This window comes from Antrostomus carolinensis, unplaced genomic scaffold, assembly GCF_000700745.2.
Source record: "Antrostomus carolinensis isolate BGI_N321 unplaced genomic scaffold, ASM70074v2 scaffold11438, whole genome shotgun sequence".
Taxonomy (NCBI): domain Eukaryota; kingdom Metazoa; phylum Chordata; class Aves; order Caprimulgiformes; family Caprimulgidae; genus Antrostomus; species Antrostomus carolinensis.
The window spans coordinates 23,305-45,885 of record NW_010332308.1 but is presented as its reverse complement, the minus strand read 5'-3'; the positions used below and the strand labels follow the sequence as shown (position 1 = coordinate 45,885).

At 36.0% G+C, this 22,581-nt stretch overlaps 1 protein-coding gene across 1 annotated transcript in view; it reads right to left on the bottom strand.

Annotated features, from left to right (window-relative positions):
• The window catches only part of NAA16 (N-alpha-acetyltransferase 16, NatA auxiliary subunit), a 55,213-nt gene that overhangs the window by 21,192 nt on the left and 11,440 nt on the right, over positions 1 to 22,581 (bottom strand). The window contains exons 5-8 of the mRNA XM_010173471.1: positions 19,668 to 19,821; positions 17,986 to 18,105; positions 15,757 to 15,852; positions 11,943 to 12,049 (exon numbers count right to left, since the gene is read on the bottom strand). Of these exons, the coding sequence (XP_010171773.1) occupies positions 11,943 to 12,049; positions 15,757 to 15,852; positions 17,986 to 18,105; positions 19,668 to 19,821 (477 nt within the window). The remainder of the gene's footprint in view (positions 1 to 11,942; positions 12,050 to 15,756; positions 15,853 to 17,985; positions 18,106 to 19,667; positions 19,822 to 22,581) is intronic.

Here is a 22,581-nt window from a genome sequence, read left to right as displayed (position 1 = left end):
GTAACATTTAACATGGTATTCTGTACACTTGCTCCACTGAAACAGCATTACTTTTTCACAGCATGCTATGTGTAAACAAAGAATTGGAAAGTTTATAGTACAAGTAGCATCTGATAAACATTGCAATTGGTTTGTAATTTTGACTGAACCATGCAACATTTCTAGTCATATGTGACTGCATTAACCAGTTTTTGTTGCAGAGATCTGCACTGGAAACATATTTTTGTCCCATATGTAACAGGTCTTCCACTGCTATGTTATTCTTAGAGGAAACAGCTCTCAGCTAGGGAAAAGCTGCTCAGTACACCAGCTTTGCAGAGAGCAGAATACTCAAGCAGAATGGCAAACGAGTCACAAGAACATTCTTCATTAAAAAATTTACTGCTGCTTTGGAAAGGTCTAGCATATGTATGTTTACACATGGAAAGTACAACTGCACATGCTCCTTTGAAGCTGTGGAACAGTATTAGAAGTATAAGATCAGTCTCATGTTAAACAAAACAAGCTTTAAGTAGGATGACTATAAATACAAGAGCCAACTGGGAACTTTAAGTGCTTCAAATGTAACAAGTTGAATATATGTAAGTTATTTTAAAAGCAATACTCCTTGAATATCTTGATAAACAATCTGCTAGGGCATCTATTCGGGATGGAAAAACAGGATTCAGCCAGACCTGAAAATGAGGTCTTAACTTTGAGATTGCTGGGAACTGTCAGTACTGCTCAAATCTTTTCCATTAAATGTAGCATCTTTCCATCCAGAAAATAACAGAAGTATGATTAATCAAATAACTTCAAATTCAACTACACATCTAACTATGTTATCAATATAAAGTTAAACTTCCCTCAAAAATGGAAAGAAACTTCAATGAAAATATATATTGGCTACAGGTGCAGCAAATACACGGTCTGTAGTAAAGCTATAGAACACTTCAAAGTACAGACATCAGTGTTCAGCTGTATTGTAAGTATTACCTAATCTGACTATGATGTTCATATCAGATTTCTACATAGGCTATCACAGACTAGCAGTTTACAAAAATGTCAGTGAGAAATTACACAATTCAGAACACTTCTGTGCAGGAACCTGGCACTCAGTAGACAGCAACACCAAAGTCAGAACAGACCGACTGTCACAGGAAAACTCTCCCAACAGTGGTCAAGCTGTAAAATGTACAACACAAAATTAAAAAAAACCGCAAAAACCCTAGAGACTGCACAAAAGACTATTAAAGGCTTGATTTTAAAGTTTCTATTCTGATTGGATGCTTCCAAACACTCATCTTGCACTGTGTTTTCAAAATAAGCTATGGAAATTTAACATGCCAGTCCGCTACTGAAGTCTGCGTATAATTTAGAGAAGCCTACTCATTTATCTAATATTTCCAATTACACAAAGAGAGACTTCTAGAAAAAGCACATTGCTTAAATGCACTGGACATCTTTCATCTAGGAATTAGCCCAAAAGGATAAACTGACTATAAATGGGATATTATTTTTCCCAGACATACTGTTACAGACACAATAGAGCCTTATGGAACAGACTCTTACAATTAGATAGTCGTAAGTCAGAAAGTTGTGCTAGGAGAGCACTTCATATGCAAGACTGAGGGACTGAAGTTTACACATTTTTTTAACTTGCTCCAACCCCAACTAATCTACACTTAATAGTGAACTGCAAATATCTGACAACTCACATTTTCTTGATATGAGTGTAGTACAAAAAACCCCAGACAATACTAAAATTCAGAGATGACTGGCTAGCTCAGACTCATTGTTCTAACAACAGTCATGTGTCTGGATTACACTAAAGACAACAGGTTTTAAGATACAAATCAAGGAGCCACTCTAAAGCAACAGAAATACAGATAACGAGAAACAATATATTTAGTTAGACATTTTCTGAAGCACACCTGCCTCATTTAACGTACAACCAGAGTGAATAAAATGGGAAAGAAATGGGATAGTGTTCTACGAAAGTACCGACACCCACAAAACAGATTTTTGCTTTCATTTTCATATTGCCTTAAAACATCTGGAACCATATTTTCCAACATGCTGAGCATTCCACATCAGTTGGGGTCAGTGAATGCTTCTGAAGACAAACATTCTTGAAACCGTAACTCCTGGCCTAGATGATCAATGCCTGGAGAATCTGGCCTTGACATCTTACTGCCTGTTTTAAATGTGTGAAATACAGGAATACCTCCCCTCAGTATTGTACTGTGTCAAGACTAATAACTTGTGAGATGTGACATAAGCCACAGCATATGAGAAAACTGCCAAACAAAAAAATCTACATTATAGCACAGTATGTAATCACATTCAGAAAAATAGTATTCTTTGTTTTAGAGCACTTAACTTCCCTGTTTTACTATTACTGCTAATGATTCAGTCATAAAACTGTTGACACAATGGACTTAACTAATAACAGCAGTGCAAGTCTGTAACAAAAGTTTTAAGACATTCTTAAGAATACAAACTCAAAGCAAACCAGTGCTCTAAGATGTCACTGTGGTCATCACACAACTGATTTAATGAGCAACTGTTTTTTTTGAAAGCTTTTGGGTAAGTCTGGAGACTGTACAAAAGAAAGCAAATAATTTCATATTAGCAGAGCATCAGTAGGAGCAACTATGAGCAGAAACGTTGAGGGCATTTCTTGGGGGTCTTCAGATGGGTATTTGGAGCAGTTATTCCCGATGTAGTCCAATGTCTAAAAAAAGCTCTTTTGATAAAAGAGATCAGCTGCTACACCTGCCAGCTCTTGGTTTACATGTTATCTCAAGGATCCAAACAGCCATCAACATGTTGTTCACTACCAATTCTCATTACAGAGTGGAAGCATTCTATCCTGGCAGTACCTACAATGAAGTTCCTTCCTCCACTTAACATTTTCATACTCCTCCTTAAGACACAACCATACAGCTGAAATGCTACCTTTGCTATGAATGTATCAGTTGTTAACCAAATCCTGATCAAGTCCACTTACCAGATTACCCCTCCTGGAATTTTAATTCAAGAGATACTACTTTCTAAAACTGAACTGATGGAGTCAGTATGAACAAAAGGCTGTCCCTGGTTGATTTACAGTCATTTCTTCTCAAAATGTACACAGATTCAGAGCAGAACTAATGTTTTTCTCTTCCTTACATAATCCACCAACAGTTCACAGAGGGCATCTAACTACAAAAACAGCTGCAACTTGCTTTAAATTCCTTTAGCTTTCCACACCAAGGAGGGGAAAAAAGGAAAATGCCTTCTTTCCTGAAAGGATTAAAGAAAGATCTTCACTGGAGACAGCCTACCTTCCTGTGTAGACAGTCTTATACCTTTTTTTGAGACTGTTGTTTCTGATGTTTCTTCCAGCCAGACATTTTCTCTCATCCAGTATTTCCTCACAGTCTCCATGTTTTTAGTTACTCAGAAAAAGGGCATGCGTGCACTAATGTCGAGCTTCAACGGAATCAACCAACGCACCTGCAACACAATCGACGCAAACCTTGATGTTGACTAATTTAAGATCTTCACTCTTTGGATTTTTCTCTCATGGAGATAGAGACCAGCACGTACAGGGAACTAAAGAGTATTTCTGAATATTGCTCAAGTACAAAGAGAATTTTTTGGGGTAAGGTGGGGGAAGCACTTCAAGATCCTTCTCTTGTGAAGAAGAAAACCAAATAAGGCTGCTGGCAGTTATTTCTAGTACATCTTGACAGCAGCTTACAGAATGTGAAAATCACTATACCCCATGCAACTGCTTACACTTTGGGTTTTTAGCTTCCAGCAGAAACATGCTGCCAAGAGCCACAGCTTCTTCCTGACAGAAGATACATTGTGCCAACTGTGTGCATTTTATTCAAGTACACAGATACCAACATGATAAATGCAGTTTAAATTGTTGTTTAGAAACTAAAAGAAGCCTGATAAAAAAAAATTAAGCTTCTGTGCTATATAGCAGACTTTTGAAATTAAAGGTTTAGCATTCTAGAAAACTCAATGAGAATGGCTACTTTGCTGATACCCAGTTTTTAATAACAAACTACATAAACTAAAGCACTAAACAAAGAATAAAAGCTATAAAAACACTGTAGCATAAAAGAGGAAGAATTCAGTAGCTAGACAGGAAGTCACCTATACCAGAGAAAAGGTATTAAAGTATTATTATATTAAAGTATTTAATGTACACACAGACTTTATTGGTCTAAGACATTTTCCTTGTAAATGCTTCATGTTTCTTAGCACGTATATAAAATGTATACATATTCACATTTTAAAACCCCTAATTCACATAGCAGTACTTCTATTCCAAAAGGCTCTCCAAACCATGAAAATGAAACTTTTACTTCTAAAATAGTATTACCAACCCTAAGTAAAAAATTCCACTATATTCACATTTTTTCAGAGCCACACTTTGTTTAGAAAACTTTTCCAAGTGCTAGAGGAAGTGCTAGAAGATATCTTGTTAGTAAAAACCCCAAAACACAAACCCACAAGTTTCCTTATGTAGGATAAAGCTCCTTTTTATTACAGCCTCCCCTGCTGTCCTCTCCTACGTATCACTTGCTTACCATTAACTCATTTTAGTTAGTCAAGTTAATAAATCTCCAAAGGCAGTAGGAGAAATACACATTTTAAATAATGCTCTTAAGTAAAAGAAACTACTTTTTTCCAGAAATAACTACAGTTGTTCAAAACACACTATCAACACTTGCCCCATTATACACAAGTACACCTCTTGTAGCATGTGAATTTTTTCTAAATCATGCAGGTGGACTTTTCAAATGAGGACGGCTAGTCTTTTCTTATTTCCACATGTTCAATCCAACCATCTTTTTGAGATTGCCTCTGTGGAAATGGTCTGTTGAACAGCTGTACTTTTAGCTAAATAGCACAACATAATAAGAGAATCAGAAATGAGTACAAATTTAAAGCTAGACAGATTCAGAAACTGGTACTCAAAACACCTGCACTGTTTCTTCAGTAAAAGTGTCAACTAAAGGACAGGGGTAGAATGGACAACCAGGAATGTGAACTACTCCATCCATGAGTCAGGGTCCTTAGGTAATCTATTCTGAATTGCAGGCATGACACACATTAATGAATCAGTTCCCTGAGTAGCAGTATCTGCTGGAGTCATACAAAATCTGTAGCAGCTGTTCTCACCTTCAACATACAGAGCATACAAAGACCACTATGTTTTCCAGCACATAATTTATATAAATTAAAACTCCAAGATGAAGACAACAGATCATGGGACTTGTGTTATCACTTCTCATAGAACAGGCTATTTTAGGGTAAAAGACCATTTTCCTCTTTAAATGTTTGCTATTGCAGTTGTCACTGTAGAGTACAAGAAGGCAGTATGTACTTGGGATGGTGAGTGTAAGTAACAGTCATTAAAAACTGGATTACTGATCTCCAAAATACAGCACCTCATGTCACCATTGAAAGCCTAGCATACAGCATTAGTCAAGCAAGACAAGAGCTCCACTGAGCACCTCCCAGAAGTTGTGCGCTAACACAGAAAGTCAGAAGTAGGAGCACAGCACACTGACCCCACCACAGCATCACCCCAATAGTCCCCACTGCATAATATTACAAACACCAGCAGGTTTGCTGAACCAAACTGTCTCCATCAGCAGGCAACTACTCAAGGTGAGTGTGAGCTATCTGACCTGAGAAATAACGTGGATGCAATTACGACTTAGAATTTTATCAGTATTCCTCCACTTTTCCTTCACCAACTAGAGGAGGGCAAACTCAACTTCAGTGAACACCTCCATCAACAGCTTGGCCAAGTGACTGCTGATTTCTAAGAAGTTCAAAGTATTCCCTATACAGTTCTTTCTCTTTACTTGAGATTACAAGCAGATGATCACAAAACAACAAAAGTACAACTCTTATATTGTCTACTACAATTTGCACTGTGGAACATTACAGAAATAAAGAGCGATGCCGTATGTGCCAATTTGAGAGCTCCAAAATAGAGAATGATGGATGGAGTTATGTACTGAAGCAATTATTAGATCCCTTTATATCTACAGATAACATCCTCAGCCTAACCCCATTTCACTCTTGAATAAAAACCTGCTTTTTTGGTAAGTACTTACCCTGAAGCAGCACTTACAGATGCTTCACTTGACAAGTGGTGAACCATACATGTACTCACATTTAGCCCAATACTAAGGCAAGTCCAAGTTATTCACCTGTGTTTTGAAGTTAATCCATTGCTAAAAGGCAGATTCTGTGCTGTTTTTCCCCCTTGTGACTGGTCTGAGAAGGGAGAAGGAAGAAATTCTAGGAATTTATTAGGAGAGCTACGCTGGCAAATGGATATAAAAATCACAACGAAAGATTCCAAATGACAGTATCTGGATTAGGGATCTCGACGCTTCTGTACACAGGCAGCCATGTATATAAGCGTGTCTGTCTCAACCGTGCATTTCCACACTGTTTGCTATAGGATGTTAGTGCTGCCACACGAGCACAAAACCCACTTCTCCCAGTACTGAAGTACCAGTTGCAGACTAGACTGCTGGCTTGGCAAGTCAATGGCTGCAAGCTGATCTAGACTTGAGGGTGAAACCCAGTAAGATACTATCACAGAATCACTAAGGTTGGAAGACACCTCTACAGACTGCCTAGTCCAACTCCCCTTTACTGAACAGGCTCAGCTGAAGCAGGTTACTCCTGGCTATGTCCAGTCATATTTTTTTACTGTCTCCAAGGATGACAACTCCATTATCTCCCTGTCTCCATATCTGACAACCCCCATCTTTTCTTTTGCTCAAATATTCTCTTGTATTTCAAGTTGTGCACATTAATACCTTGTCTGTTCACTGGGCACGAGTGAGAAGCATCTGGCTGTCTTTTTTACTCTTGCTTTCAGTTATTTATACATGTATGATCCCACCTGAGCCTTCTCTTCTCCAAGCTAAACAATCCTAGCTCTTGGCATCTCCTCATATGACAGACACTCCAATCCCTTAACTTCATGGCCTTTCTATGGACTCTTTCCAGTATGTCCTTGTGGATCTCGTACAGCACAATCCTCTCATGCAACACTCCCTCTTCCCAGTTTCGTACCATCTGCAAGATTGTTGAGGGGTACGCTCTATCCCATCAACCAAGTCATTAACAAAGATGTTAGTTACATACTACTGGCCCCAGTGGTAACCACCTGGGGACACCAGTTGGGCTTCATGCTGCTCATCACAACACTGACCCTAGTTGTTCAGCCAGTTTTCAGTCCACCTTACTGTCTATTATCTAAGCTATACCTCAACAGCTTGCCTATGAGTGTTACAGAAAGACAGTGTCAAAAGTCTTGCTATAGTCAAGATAAACAGCATCAACTGCTCTCCCCTTGTCCTCTGAAGTAGTGATTTTGTCACAGAAGGTTATCAAGTTAGTCAGGCATGACTTCCTCTTCATAAATCCATCCTACCCAGCCATACTTTGTCCTTTGTGTGTTTGGTAATGGTTTCCAGGATTATTTGCTCCACCAGCTTCACAAGGATTGAGATGAAGCTGACTGTGCCATAGCTCCTCAGATCCTCCTTTTTCTACTTCTTGAAAACAGGATTGACATTTGCTTTCCTCCAGTCCTCAGGAAACTCCATCCATCATTATGACCTTTCAAAGACCGAGTGGCAGCACAGTGACATTGTCCAGCTCCCTCAGCAGTTGTGGATACATCCCATCAGGTCCAACGGGCACATGCACATCCAATCTGTTTAAAAGTTTTATAACCTGATCCTCCTCTACTGACATCTGTGTCTTTAAAGAAACCAATGAAAGTGACACACATAGGCCCTGAAAAATCACAGACATTATGTACATTATTGAAGAAGAGAACCAGAAGTTGCTGGCATTGCTTTTAACACATGAAACAGCAACCAACAAGTCAGAGAAACACTTGAAGTCTACACTGATATTTTTCCCATCTTAGTTTCTTCCTTCAATTTCGTAGCCATATATTAATGTAGATAACTATAATTAAAATTTGATTAATGTAGAATCATTAAAGCATGTTCTTCTGAAGACTGAATTTTCTGATAGAAAAGAAGAAATTGTTTCGGAATGACAGATAGCAACTACCTCAGAAATCACCACAAAAACATCAAGAATATTCTTCTTTTATCCATATTTCGGTAAAATCACACTTCATAATAGACACTAATGAAATAATTATCAACTCAATCCAACATGCACAGCTACAGTAACAACAGGAAAGTGGGTGAACTTAATATTCTGAAGAGACATCTGTTTGTTGCATTTTGTTTTCAACTGTTGTGCTACATGTAAAAGCTACTTCCCTGCACTTGTTCCACATAAGAAGCATTCCTCTAAGCGATATTTAAGAGTCTGTTAGCTGTTTTAGCAACCCAGAAATCAGCTAATTGACACACTGAGTCAATCACACTGTCCTTGCAAGAAACTTCTGAGATCAGTTGAGAAAAATAAATATTGAGTTCAGAATGCAGGTCAGTTCCTTAACATTAGTAACCTGCATAGGAAGGTCTCAGCTCTTGTTCTGATCAGCCATTTCCTTTCCTTTCTCCAAACTAGCAGGGAAGTAGAACCTGGCACAGTGCTTTTCACATTTGTGAGCTTTGTCTTTCATGTAACTACACTCACTTTACACTACTTCATCATGACCAAGAGTTTTCACATTTAAAATCCCTAGGTTGCATTACAGCATTCCGTAGACGCTGCCAGATAATGAATAGAAGGAAGACATGGCCAATTTCTTCACAATATACAGTGACTACTTCAAGAGTAATATGAAACAAACATACAGTGATGAACATTATTCTTACTGATAAATATTTTTTTAAAGTAAGATCAAAGCCATCAAGACAGTGTTTCACCAAACGATTTATCTAATATATTGTAGGTAAAAAGTGACCCAGGACTGAGTATCAGCAGTGATGTACCACTGAACACAGTCTATGTAGTATTACAAACATGTTTTGAGTGAGACACTGGAAAACACAGTAAGACTTGGTCTGAAAATCCCTATCATCCTCTAACTGATCTTTTCTTCAGCTGGAAAGACAGAACCTGGCTGTGTAGGAATGCAGCAAGTTAGGAAGTGATTAGTGCATGCCTTTGGTATCTGCAAACAGGGAGCATAACAATTAACACTTGAGAAAGAACTAACTCTTGACATAACATATCCTTACTCATCCTCATTACCTGTAGAAAAATCAGTTGCCAATATTTTAGAAAATGAGAAAACAAACATCTCTTTCAGTTTTCCAAAATTTCCTCCTGCAGTTCAATGTCCCCCTCATTTTTCTTCCTTATTTCAACATTACGAGTGATTTTATGCTACAGCATGGTACAGAAGTGCATTCAGGATACTGAACAGTTGGCACAACTTTTGATAATCAAAAGCTGTAACCACACCCCAATACATTTGGTCTAGTTTAAATGGCAGTAGTTTCTAGGCAAAAGACAATTGCTGCTCCATTTCTTCAAGTTTCTCACCCTTCAGTCTCTACTACTTCTATCTCCTCCAGTTTAGGTGGCTTGGCAAAGAGGAAGAAACAGTCAAAGAACAGTTCCCGTGCTGCTTACCAGCATAACAGCACAATACCTTTAGAAACACAACCTCATTTGAACTCTGAAAGATTAAACAATTTATTGGATAACTCCCTTCTAAAACTAGGGAGAAAAATATTCATCAGATCACTGCTTTGCAGTGATGATAGAATCTGCAATTGGATATTGTCACAGCAGAGTGAACAATAATAATAATATACAGCAAAGTAAGCTTAGTATATTCATCAGATCACTGCTTTGCAGTGATGACAGAATCTGCAATTGGATTTTGTCACAGCAGGATAAACAATAATATACAGCAAAGTAAGCTTAGCAGCTTACCTGTATTCTTACAGGTATTAAATAAACTAATTTACATTTTCCTTTCCTGTACATAAATTATTGCAGCACTATTTTTTGTCTGAGTTAAGTAAATACAAATAGAAAACTTCTATCAATGTAAGTATTGCTAATTTCACCTTTCCTCCCAAAATTATAGTTTATGGAACATCTGGGACCCATCTGGAGTTCTAGAAAGAAGAAACTTTCCAGGTTTAAATACCAGCTCTTATAAAAACCTCATATCTATGCCACTTCAAAATGCAACTGCAGCTGATTACACCCAATTACATCTGCTTCCAAAGAAATAAATGGGGAACTGTTCATTCCCAACCTATAGAGAATTCAGTAGTTACCTAGGTATTTTCTAGTAGGCATAACATCATCCCGAGTACAATTCTTTATTTTCAGTGAAAATATACCAGTAATTTATGTGAGAGTAAAGCACTGACTTACAACAAGTTAGATAGCAAAGAACAATACCTTTCTGAAAGCTGTAGCACACATTAGTTCACCACAATTTTCTGACCCAAATGCCCAAATTTTAGCAATTCTAAAATTAACTGTCAGAGACCAAAATTAAAGTTTCTTATTTTCAAAGATCCTTCTGTTACACTACAGTTACATGAAAGCCCAACCAAGTGAAACATGAAAGAGATCCTCTCTTGGCAAGAGAAGGACAAGAAAAGAGGGAAATGCTTCTGCTGAAGTCAGCAGTGTAAATCCAAGCATTATTTGGAATGCTCTTGATTTTAATTTTAATTACTTTTTAAGATTAAGCTGGCAGTTCTGAGCAGTACTGATTTCATACAATGAAGATAATAGCAGCAAGGCACCTATCCAGATAAGTCTGTCCCAAAACATGGTAGCCCTCATCTTTTTTACCCATCATGTCAAAAATAAAAATAAAATAAAAAAAAAAAATCAATTAAGTGCTAAAATATTTCTCCAAGCCAAATGAGTTTTTGCATCTTCTAGATTTTCATACTTGAAATAGCACTGGTAAAACTTTCACAGCACTGACTGTACTTCTGTCTAGCCAGTCAATATATCATTTTAAAAATTTAAATCCACTTCCAAAAGTTTACACTGTAAAGTATGCATTAGCAATAGGCTCTGTAGAAAAGCTTGTACTATACACCATACTAGAATTTACTAAAATTATGACAACCACAGAGATGCAGTACAGAGTACATTCTCCAAACAGAAGTGTGTTGAAAATTTCATGTTAGGACAACTAGCAAAGAGACTCTTAGAAAAATGAATAATTTTAGTCCAGTTAAAGGAATATCCACTGCTGGTTGAAAATCTGCAACACTTATTTAGGATTTTTGCAGTTACCAAAACTCTTCTTGCCTGAACGGATGAGAATACCCAGAGTTTTTATTGCTTGCAGCAAAGACGGCAACAGCTGAATAGACTGATCTTTATTTTATTTTCTATACATTTTAGTAACATGCTTTAGTTTCAAAATTATTTTTACTACACCTTACTAACAAGCCTGGAATGAAGAACTGCATTTGGAACAATAGTTCTCACGTGATAAAATTTTGCTAAAAATGTGAGAGTTAAGAAGCACAAAAATTAAATGCTAAAGTTTTAGCCAAAGACTGAAATAGGAAACAAACCTTTGTGGTAAATACTAATGTATTCATGCAATTCAGAAACGTTTGCATAACAATAGCCATCTGTGTGATATTTTAAAATCATGACTTCTGGTGACATCATAAACCATAAGCTGAAAGAATCCCCATACACTTGCACTCAAAGTACACAAAAATAAGCTTATTGGTTAACTCTGATTTTTCAAGTAGTTCAGTGCATTCTGCACCAATTTGACTTCAAGCACTTTGACATCAACTGTCTAGGGAAGTTTCATACACATCAAGCATCATCAATTGATCATTTGCATATGACAAAATAGCACATTAATGAGAAAAATGTTCAGCAAGTTATTGGTAAGTTACAGGAAAATCTATATAAAAACAGCTAGTCTATTAGAAGTTCAATATAGAAGACTTCATTAAAACCAAATAAATACTAAATTTTACCTTTTCTGGATTGTAATATAAAGATTTCAAAGTGGTAAACAAGGGTGGGCAGCCTTTACTGAAGTTAACCCTCAGGAACTTATCCATTAGTTCTCTAAACTTTTCACCTAGAAACAAAAGTGTATTTGGTTATATGTCAGTGATTTCAAGTGTCGTATAAATATAAGCACTAATTGCTGTGCAACTCTGGATAATAGAGTAACTGAGAAACTGCAATTAAGGGTTTTCATCATTCCTGTTATTTAAGAATAAGATGCTAATATGCTCCAGATTAAAAAGAAAAAAAAAAAAATCAAAGTAAAATGCTTAAGTTGCTAGTGTTTAAAAGACTGCTGATGAAGACATGGTAACAGCCCTCAAACCTGTAAAAGTTATTCAAAAGAGAAAACATTAAGTGCTGGCTACAGAGGATGTAGCAAGGGCTATTTAAACAAACATTGGGGCAAAATTATAATGGTAAGAATAACCAAGCACTTGAATGGATTACCTTGGAGATCTTGTAAAAGCTCCATCAATAGAAGTTTTTATGATTAAGTTAGACAAATGTGTGTTAGGAATAGTGCAGATATAAGTTATCCTGCTTTGAGGAAGAAGGATGGATGAAATGAACCCTCTACCTCTCTTCTAGTCCTATTTTTTTTTAGGAGTAGGACATGACTTCCGATGGTAATATGATTGTTTCTGGAATCAGAAACAGAATAGAAGACTGGGTTTCAGAAGGATAAGCACCATATCAGAATCATCTTTATTAAAATATACTGGTATAAAGCTGAAAGGCTGCTTTAATTATGTTTTCAGGTAAAAATTATAGGATTTGCAGTATGCCACCTTTCTGAGAAATGCTGTCTCAAAAAAAAAAAAAAAAGGCAAAAAAAGAAGCAGGACTTCAAAGTGAAGATATTCAGTCAGGAACACATAGCTGGCTTTCATGTTCTTACTCCTATGATGAGAAGGGGTTGTTTTTAGTTGTTTCAGTTTGGTTTGTGTTTGTTGGGGTTTTTAAAAATTATTTTATTCTTTTTGTTTGCTTTGTATAGGGGTGAAGCTGCTACACTTCACTGCCTACTCTGTTATGGACTTCTCCAAGTCTTTAAACAAGGAAGTAGTACATTTCACATAATGCTAATATATACACATAAAACTGTTGAAATAAAAATTTTATTAACAGCATTTTATAGATACTCAGAAAATGAAAATAGTATTGCTTTGCATATAACATTCTTTCTTACGTATTTCTACCACTTCTTACTTGTTCTACACTTGTTATCAGCACTACTACTTCGACTAATAGAACTACCTCATGTTCTTCCCTAGCTGTACTAAAACAAACTGCTGTATATAGAAACTCCGACTACCTGTGGATGGAGAACCATAACTGGACCATAAGCACATGCTTTATTATAGGTAGATTAATTAAAACATGTTTTCTTGCACTCCTATATGACAAAAAAAAAATCCATTTCAGTTTCTCAATTTCTTCTGTTGAATTATTCTAATTTATATTCTTGATGGAAGAATTTAGGAAAGCAAGATTCAGGTTTCCATTAAGTACGTATTTATCTGTAGAAAGCAGAACAGCTTTAAAATAAAGCCTGAAAAATACAGAACATAAAGCTAGGCACCCACCTATGACATGAAACCAAGCTCAAAATTTAGACCCTGAGGCACAGAAAAGACCTGACCATAGGAAGAGAGAAGCCATAGCAGCATAAAATCTAAAACTGGATAGCCAGACTCCAACCCCCCACCCTTAATTAGTCTGAAAATTAACTTTAACAGCCTTCCCCTCTAACAGCAGTTTCCAGCTGGATTAAAGAGCTGACTTGTATCAAATACAAAGTTACTAGATAGGAAGGTTATTGGAAGGGCTGCCCTTTTAATACAAACCTGCATTTTAGTGTATTTTAAGCCAACCCTAAATGAACCAGTGTTGGTTGCAAGCAGCTGGCCAGTGACCCCACTGGAACAGTAACCTCATTTAACAAAAAAATTCTATGCTCTTGAAATTTACAAATACATTTCTGCAAAGAAGTTTGTTTCTACACCTTCACATTCTCACTATTAACTTTTGCCAACAGGATTTCTCATCTGCTGTACGCAAACACAAGAAATCATTTAGTAAATAGATTTAAACCCAGCAGATGAATTTCTATGGGATTAAAATCAGTCTTATGCATCCATGACCAATACAAGCTTAACAGATTAACAGAAACACGAGTTTCAATTCAGGAAAATTCTTACTTGTTTGAAACACTGCAGAAAGTCGTGTACTGAGAGACTTTTATCAACTGATTTAATAAGGCATTTTTCTTTCATTTAGAGTATTGCTATAGCAGTAACAATTAATCCTCATTACCAAACATTTCTATTTAAATGAACATTAGCTGTGGAACTACACTCAGATATGATAAGGTAACCTAGTGCAAAACATACAGTGAAATGAAGTCAACAGCAAAAAACACTTAATAAAACATTCTGCAGGTTATTTCCTTGTTTGCTGTGTGTTACCATAAGCAATTTTATTACAGAAAAAAACCATTACTTCTCACCTAACTTTTCAAATCTATCTGAACTGCCTTAAAATTGGCTCTTGTATCTTCAAAGAAACTGAAATATCTTGGATTAAGTAAAGTGCAAGTGTTAACTTCAGGGCTAAATCTCACATGAATCAGTTAAAATCTTGTGATTTTACACAGGAAAGATGTACACACATTCACATTCCTGAGCAACAATGGTTTAAAGGTACAACATACATGGTGCTCAGTAAATGAGCTAAAATTAAAACTAACCTCATGAAATTAAAAGCATAAGCAGATATGTTGGGAATTTGCTGCTGAACTTGAATTTCGTGACACTTGATATATAACTTGCTTCCTTTCTATTTCTTTCCACAAGCTTTCAACTGGAGTCACAGCAGTCAGACAGCTACATACCTACATACAAGTATATATTTTTATGGGATCTACCATTTCTTTTAGCCTCCTTTCTTCTACTTTGGAAAAATCACAGCTTTCTGTTTTAAAGAGTATACTCATATTCCCCCCACAACTAAGATATCTGTGCATTGAATTTCGATACAGCTTTTGAAAGGACAGAGTCACTGAAAGAGCACAGCTATAAAATTAAAAATAAAATAATTTGTGCTACGGAACACTGCAGACCTGCTTTTTGTTCCTATTCTTACTGAATCATCAGCACAACGCTAGTTTATGTTGTAGATTTAAGCTCTAATGGTTCTGCAACAAGATGTTGTACACTCAGTAAGGTATTTGGAGTCACAAAAGAGATGTGGTGTTTTCTGGTACATCAACCAGTACAAAAACTGTTAGGAAAATTATCAGTCTTGTGCTATTGTGATTGTTGTATGCACCATTTACACCTGGTTTCAGTGTTCATAAATTAAATTGTAAGTTAGCTTATATATATGTATATTAAGGATATGGGGGGGTGTGTATATACACCCCCTACACCTTCAATTGAAGTGTACTGTACTCCCTACCTTTTAACTTATGATTCATGCATGATGCAGAAAAAAAAAATATGTAAAAGAATTGTTACACTATCTATGTACCATTTTTTACTGTAGTATTATCAATACAAACATTACATGGTTTGCATCAAAATATTAGAGTGCATGAACTTTTTCAATCAACTCCTAAACATAACAAATAATTTTGTCTATTCCAAGAGAAATGTATACATCTAAATTGCGTACGTGTACCAACAGGTATTAAATGCACATTCAACAGGCTGATGAGAACTTAAGAAAAAAAACAAATAAAAACTATTACAGAACAGATATGCAACTTGTTACCTGAAACAAAGTTTAAAGGTAATCTTCTAGGTGAAACTGCTCTGGGATGTCTTTTACTAACTTCTTCATAAATCTGAAGCCTCTCTTCTAAAGTGCCTATTATCAGTAAATATAATAGATATAAGTAACAGAGATAAAAATCTATTCTTCTAAATGCTTTCAGATGTTGAGAATTTATTTAGCTAGACTTCTCATACAGTTTGAATTTGGAACAATTTAAATATTTCAAGTTATTTTTCCAGTTAATCATAAACATTACTGTGTAAAACTGTGAACTGAAGACACACGGTATGTACAATATGCAACTACCAGCATTAATCACTGTAAGGATAAACTGCAAACAGAACAACCACCTTGCACATTCAACCATACAGTACTAGCCTTTGGTTTCTTTCAGTTACATGTTGTGCAGACCCATTTACACAGCAGTTTACATTCATAGCTTTAATTAACTGCTTTTCACTATGCATCTGTTTCAGACATACTTAAAGCATTCAGAGAAATATATTGCATTTCTAAATCATAGGTATGCAAACAGCGTACTATACAAGCATGCCTTTACTAAAGGTCCCCTGGTGACAGCAAAAACAAGGCACAATATTGCCAGCATAAGTACTGAGCACCAGAATTCTTTATACCTTAATGTTTAAGTAGCTTTATTTTTGTTAAAAGATTTTCTTCCCACTCCTCCCCTTTCCCCCATAATATGCTTTGGAGCTCCAATGTGGTTAGAACTTAAATAAAACTAATCTGCTGCTTTGAAATGCCATTTACACATGATTAGGATTAATTTTGCTTAAATAATATTAAATAAATCAAGTAATTTAAATTGAAAGTACAGAGATCAAGACTATGACACAACATATGTTTAATAAATATATCTGTTTTCCTTTCACAAGAAAAACAATTTATCTTGTCACTGAGCTCAGATGTTGGGGAAGGGGGGGGAATATGTTACCCAGTGGTTCCAACAGATGTAGAGTTCTAAGAGTTACACCAAAACAATGTTTGGATTGGAACTAAAGCATATGAAAGCCCTAATTGAAGTCACAAGTTGGAGCTCCAGAACTTACCATGGGGGAGGAAATAGTCCTAAGACCACCTAAAAAATAAAGTAGCATTATTAGTTTTATAAATTAGTACAGTTTTAATCTACATAGGACTTTAACATGTCAAACTACTGGATTGGTTCTTTGTTAAAAACTACACATTTTCATCAACACATTTATTATATCAGATAGAATAATCAAGTTCTTGTGGAAATTTCTGAGACAGTAATCATGATATTCAACTCTATGGATACACTAGGAAAACCACTCAAAGGGCGACATTACTCTCTGTATAAATGTAACAAATGCAATCATTTTCATTTCACAATCACAAGCCATATTACCAGACCTTATGAAACCCAACTGTAAAACTTTCTAGAAGAAGTTTGGTTGAGAAACATAATGCAGCTAATATCTACAAATAATATCCTTGTGGGCTTATGATTTATGATGTCATCAGAATAACTCCAATAAAACTCCCGCTAATTAGTCAACAGTGAAATACAAAGAAACTCCTCCTCTAAACATAAACACTTGGGAAAGTTACCACTACAAAACACTTATTATACTATAAATTGTTGTAATATTGTAATTTAAAAACAAAACAAACCAACAATTAGCTATTTTTCTGGAAAGACAGAACAGCAGTAATGTGAACTAGTATTGGAATAACAAAGATTTTATCACATTTATCACCTTTTCCTCTAAAGAACAGTCAGCTTAAATTTTTTTTTTCAGATTGTCTACTTTTAAAAGGCCATCTGAAATAGATAGTTGAATATTTCTCTCTATGCCCAAAGAAAGATGTACCACATAAACAAGTTTCAGAATTACAATTTTATGTTGTGATGTACAATAGTAGTCTGACAGTCAACTACTACACAGGAACAAACAGCTATTTGGTTTCCAAGTTCATGTGTGGCAAGGAAGTGTTCTTTGTGTAAGCATGTTAACAAATGTCCAAGAAGAGAAAGACTTGCTGTTGGTATTTTCATACATACAAGTTTTTCAGTGAACATCTTAAAAACGGATAAACACAACTATATCACACTGAAGATTAGCAGGTATATAATTTTCTGCCAAGTAGAGTCTTTTAATCTAAAACTGTAACATATTAAACAGGAGTTTGAAGTATATCCTATATCACACATTTTCAGTGTATCTGTGTATCTTAACTTACTAGGTTGTAGGGCCTTTTCCAAGCCTTCATAATAATACCAGTTTTCTGCATTGCGCTCAATTAACTCTTTGAATACGTCACCAGCTTCTTTCAGTCTTCCCAACTTCAGTAACATCTCTCCTAAAAACAACACATTAAAGAACTGTGAATTCTGTGAGAAAACACTGATGGCTTGGCAGTAAAGTTTACAAAACTTCATACATAAAATTGGGCTTAATCATATGTAGATGCTTGAAGAGAGGCCTTATTTTTCCGAAGGCATTTATTACAAGTGCTATCCAAAGCTACCACACATATAGCTCAACACTGTTTCGAGCATTCAGCACCTGTGAAAACAAAGATTATTTGAAAGCTTGTATCTGAGTATTTAAAACAACTATTGGGATTATCAAACAGGCAACTCTTCCTTCCAGGACTCCAACATATCACTACATTATTTCTTCTCAGGCTGTGTACTTAACTTCCCCCCCCCCCCCACCAACTCACCAGTTTTTAACCAGTTAAATCACACTGGTTTGCTACAAAGTAAATTGTTCTACCAGGTCTGGCTTAAATGGAACTACATTTTCTTCACAGCAGCCCATACAGTGCTGTTTTTCAGCATTCATGACTAAACATTGATAACACACCAATGTTTTCACTGCTGCTAAGTGGTACTTGTAGAACAACAGGGCTTTCTCTTTTGACCCTTGTTCTGCCACCCAGCAAGCCTGCCAGGGTGAACAGTAAGTTTGGAGTCGTCACAACCTGGACAGCTGACCCAGACTGGCCAAAGGGGCATTTCAGGCAATATAGTGCCATGCTTAGTAACAAAAACTGATGGGAAGGAGTGCTTGGGTAGGTAGGTGGACATTGCTTAGAGACTAGCTGAGCAGCAGTCTGCTTGTGGGAGGTGGAAAGTGATTTGCCTTTGCATCACTTGGGGATCTGGTTTTGTGTGGTTTTGTTTTGTTTGGGGTTTTTTTTGTTTGTTTTGGTTTTTCTTCCCCTGCACTTAAGCTATCTTTATCTCAACCCATGAGTCTCCTTGCTCTTCCTATTCTCTCTCCTGCCCTGACAAGGCAGGCTGGGGGAAGTGAATGAGCAGTTGTATGGGGCTTACCTGCTGGCCAGGGTCAACCCATCACAAATGTGCAAGCAAGGAGCAGTTGAAGAATACACACTATTATACTATATAATTGTGTATATTCAGAACTCAGTACTTCAAATCCACAAAACAATTGTGGCCTATTTTTAATCAAAAAAGTCACTTCAGTATTCACAGTATCACTTAAGTAGGGCAATACAAGTAAGTGCATTATAAAGCTTAAAAAGGAAACAATATTTGATACTCTGGTCAATAAAAAAAAAATAAAAATCCATGTTTGTACTACAAACAGTATTCTTGAGATTAAAACAGATGTATACTAGCTCTGATTTACAGAAAGTTACTCTAGTACACATCAATGTAATAATCTGAGACGTCCTCTGTTCCCCGTGTCAGTCCAAGTTAAACTACCTGCATCCACTTCGGTAGGGCAAGTGATTTGAGTACAAAATTGTAAATCTGGTGTTATCAGTTTCCCTATAGTAATTGTTTCAAATAAATTAAAGATTTTAATTTCTTTTACTGCTTTATCATATCTGAAAGCCAGTAACAAAAGTTTGGAACAAAATTGGCTGAGGGAAGAAGAATGACTTACCTTTTATTTCTTCCACTATTAATTTATCACATATTTGCTTTTCATATGTCTCTATATGTTCTAAAGATTCCTGAAACAGATCTGCCTCTCTCATCACTTGGTTTTGATATAAAATCAGTTCACTATATTCATAATCTATTTTATTAGGAGGAATCTGGGGGGGAAAAAAAGTAATAGGTTAGTTAACATTTACCTGCACCTCAACTGCATGCAGTATTACAGAACACAAGATTCAGGCTACAGAGTATATCAGGTCTATTTATATACCCATTCAACTATTCAAAATGTAACACTCCTATTATTCACAATTAAATAAGATTAATTCAGGGTATCCTTTGTTAGAGAACAGTTTAAAAGAATCACAGAATCACAGAATGTTAGGGATAGGACTTCTGTATTTTTCTTTTCTCTATCACTGTGGCAAGCTAAAACCTTCTTTCATACAATTCAATAACATTTGCAAACACTTGGTAATGTTTTTCTTCCGAAGGATTCACGTACTCTGTACCAATTTCGACCTAAGTTCCATAGCAGATTGCTGGGATATCACAACATTCATTTTTAGCATACCAAAAATTCTAGATCAAACTGTTTCCAAGAACGAGCAATGGACCACCCAAATACTAGCCACAGTTTGACAACTAGAATTTTTCAGACAGGAAACTTACATTATTTCTCTCTAACCAAGTGTTCTCTGTACTAGACTTGAATCCCCCAGAAAGTACAGTGCACAAGCATGCAAAGGGTGTTTTCAAGCAACAGGTAATTATTTTGAGTGCTACTGCCAGCTGCATACCTAGGACTTCGTCTATAGTAAAACTAGTGGGTTATCCACCTTCCAGTGATACATCAGCCACTGAAACAGGGTGACTTTCCAAAGTACTCCTTTCTAGGGATAAGTGCCTAAAGTGTATCTAGGCAATGAAAAGTCTTGTCAGAGTTACAATAATTATCTCATACGAAATGTTTTTCACTAATACACACAAAAGCTACTTCAATTACTGTTGCAAGAATTTCAGAGACCAAGTGCAGAAGTCTGCAGACAATGCCCAGCACATCTATACAACAGTTTATTAGGTGAAATATACTGCCTAAATAGAAGCTATAGGACAGATAGTTACAGTCTACATGATTTTTTAATAAAAATAGATAAGAAGCAGCTGAGCTTGATAAATGTTAATGATTTTCTTTCTCATGACACTTCACACTTTTTTTTCTTCCTGAACAAGCAACACTTTATAGTCACATTGGTCATCAAATGGTTCACTATTACTTTTCTGTTCCCCAAGTAAAGCTTTCCCCGTCTTCTTTAAAGAACCAAGTAATTTAATAAACAACAACAAAAAAATCCCCAAAACATTAAATTGATTTAAATTATCATTCACATTAAAAGAATCTTGTCCTAAACCACTACTTCCAGCCCCTCCCTAAGCACAGATCAATTTAATGGGATTTAACATTTCTGTTTACGTGCTCTTCAAATTTTTAGAGGCAGCCTTTATAGTACTGTGAATTTTTAGAGGAAGATTTCCTTTTAGACAGAAATGTTCTGAAAGACAGCATAACTATATTAAGTATTGTAAAGAAATGTGTATCTGACAATGAACATAACTTTTGAGGCTGAAAGTAACAGCATTCAAGAATTTTTTAGTACCTATTAACATATTGCAGCAAGTGATGGCTAATGGAACAAGACCTGACCTTGCACATACTGGAGTCAGCAGGCAGCATGAAATCCTACCCATTGCTTAAAGTCTACTTCCTCTAACTGCAGCTCCATTTCTGGTTCCACCTTTGGTCAATTTTGATCCATATTAAACATTAGAAGTCACTAATAAAAGTGTTACCTGGAAAGCATTTTTAACTGCTTCACAGAACTGACACATGCAACAGGGGTTAGGTGTCCCAACATGCCTTCCTGCTTATCCTTACTGCAACACCACAGAACTGAAACTGCAGAGCACCAATTTAGTTCTGTGTCCTTCACTTCCCCATAAAAATATCCTCCCTTCCAATACAATACACATACTTAAATTCCACAAGTAATAAAGCTTTTTGGCACATCATGAATTTGTTTTAGGCCTTCAAAATAGATTACTCCCAAAACCCTTAAGAAAAATATACATAAAAGACAAGAAACAAATATCTCGTAGCTCTTCTGGCTTGGCAGGACTAACAAAAGAAATTATGAAATGTAAAAAAAAAATAAAAAAAATAAAAAAAAATCAAATGAATTCCCTCTTACACGTAAGGCAAATCCACCAGAAAGATACGGTGCTTACTGCCACTCCATTTAAAAAGCCATTTTAAAAAGCACTTTTAAGAAAAGTTCATTTTCAAAGAGATTTTGAAATCTCATCAGATTAATGATTATTTAAACGTGCAATTCATCAGAAGGCAAGCTGCTTATAACCACAGTACTTAATCTGAATCATCAGATTGTCTTATTAAAAATAAGATAGTCTATAAAAAGTTTTTCCACGCCATTGTTATTGCTGCACAACACATCTTTACTCCTTCCTCCTCGCAGAAGAGTTATGATTCTTGCACATTAGATGTCCAACTTTCTCTTGAACTCAATTCTGCTGTTTCAGAATAAATTTCTTCCTCTCCTGCACCAAAAAAAGAATCAACTTTACAACCACAGATGCCCTAACATAACTGTCACTGAAAGAATGTGACAAGATGCAGCCAAAACATACCTAAGAGCAGACCCCAAAACTCCAGAGGTTTTCTGTCCATATCTGTAATTGTGGGCCTGATGCAGAAATTAGGAATAAAATAAAAATTAAGAATAAAAATTTTGCTCTGGAAAAGAAGAAAGGAAAAATGGGACATACAACAGTAAAACAAATGGCAAAGCTGTTTTACATCCTGGTTCCCAAAATTTAAATTCTGAAGTGACTCTTCAATA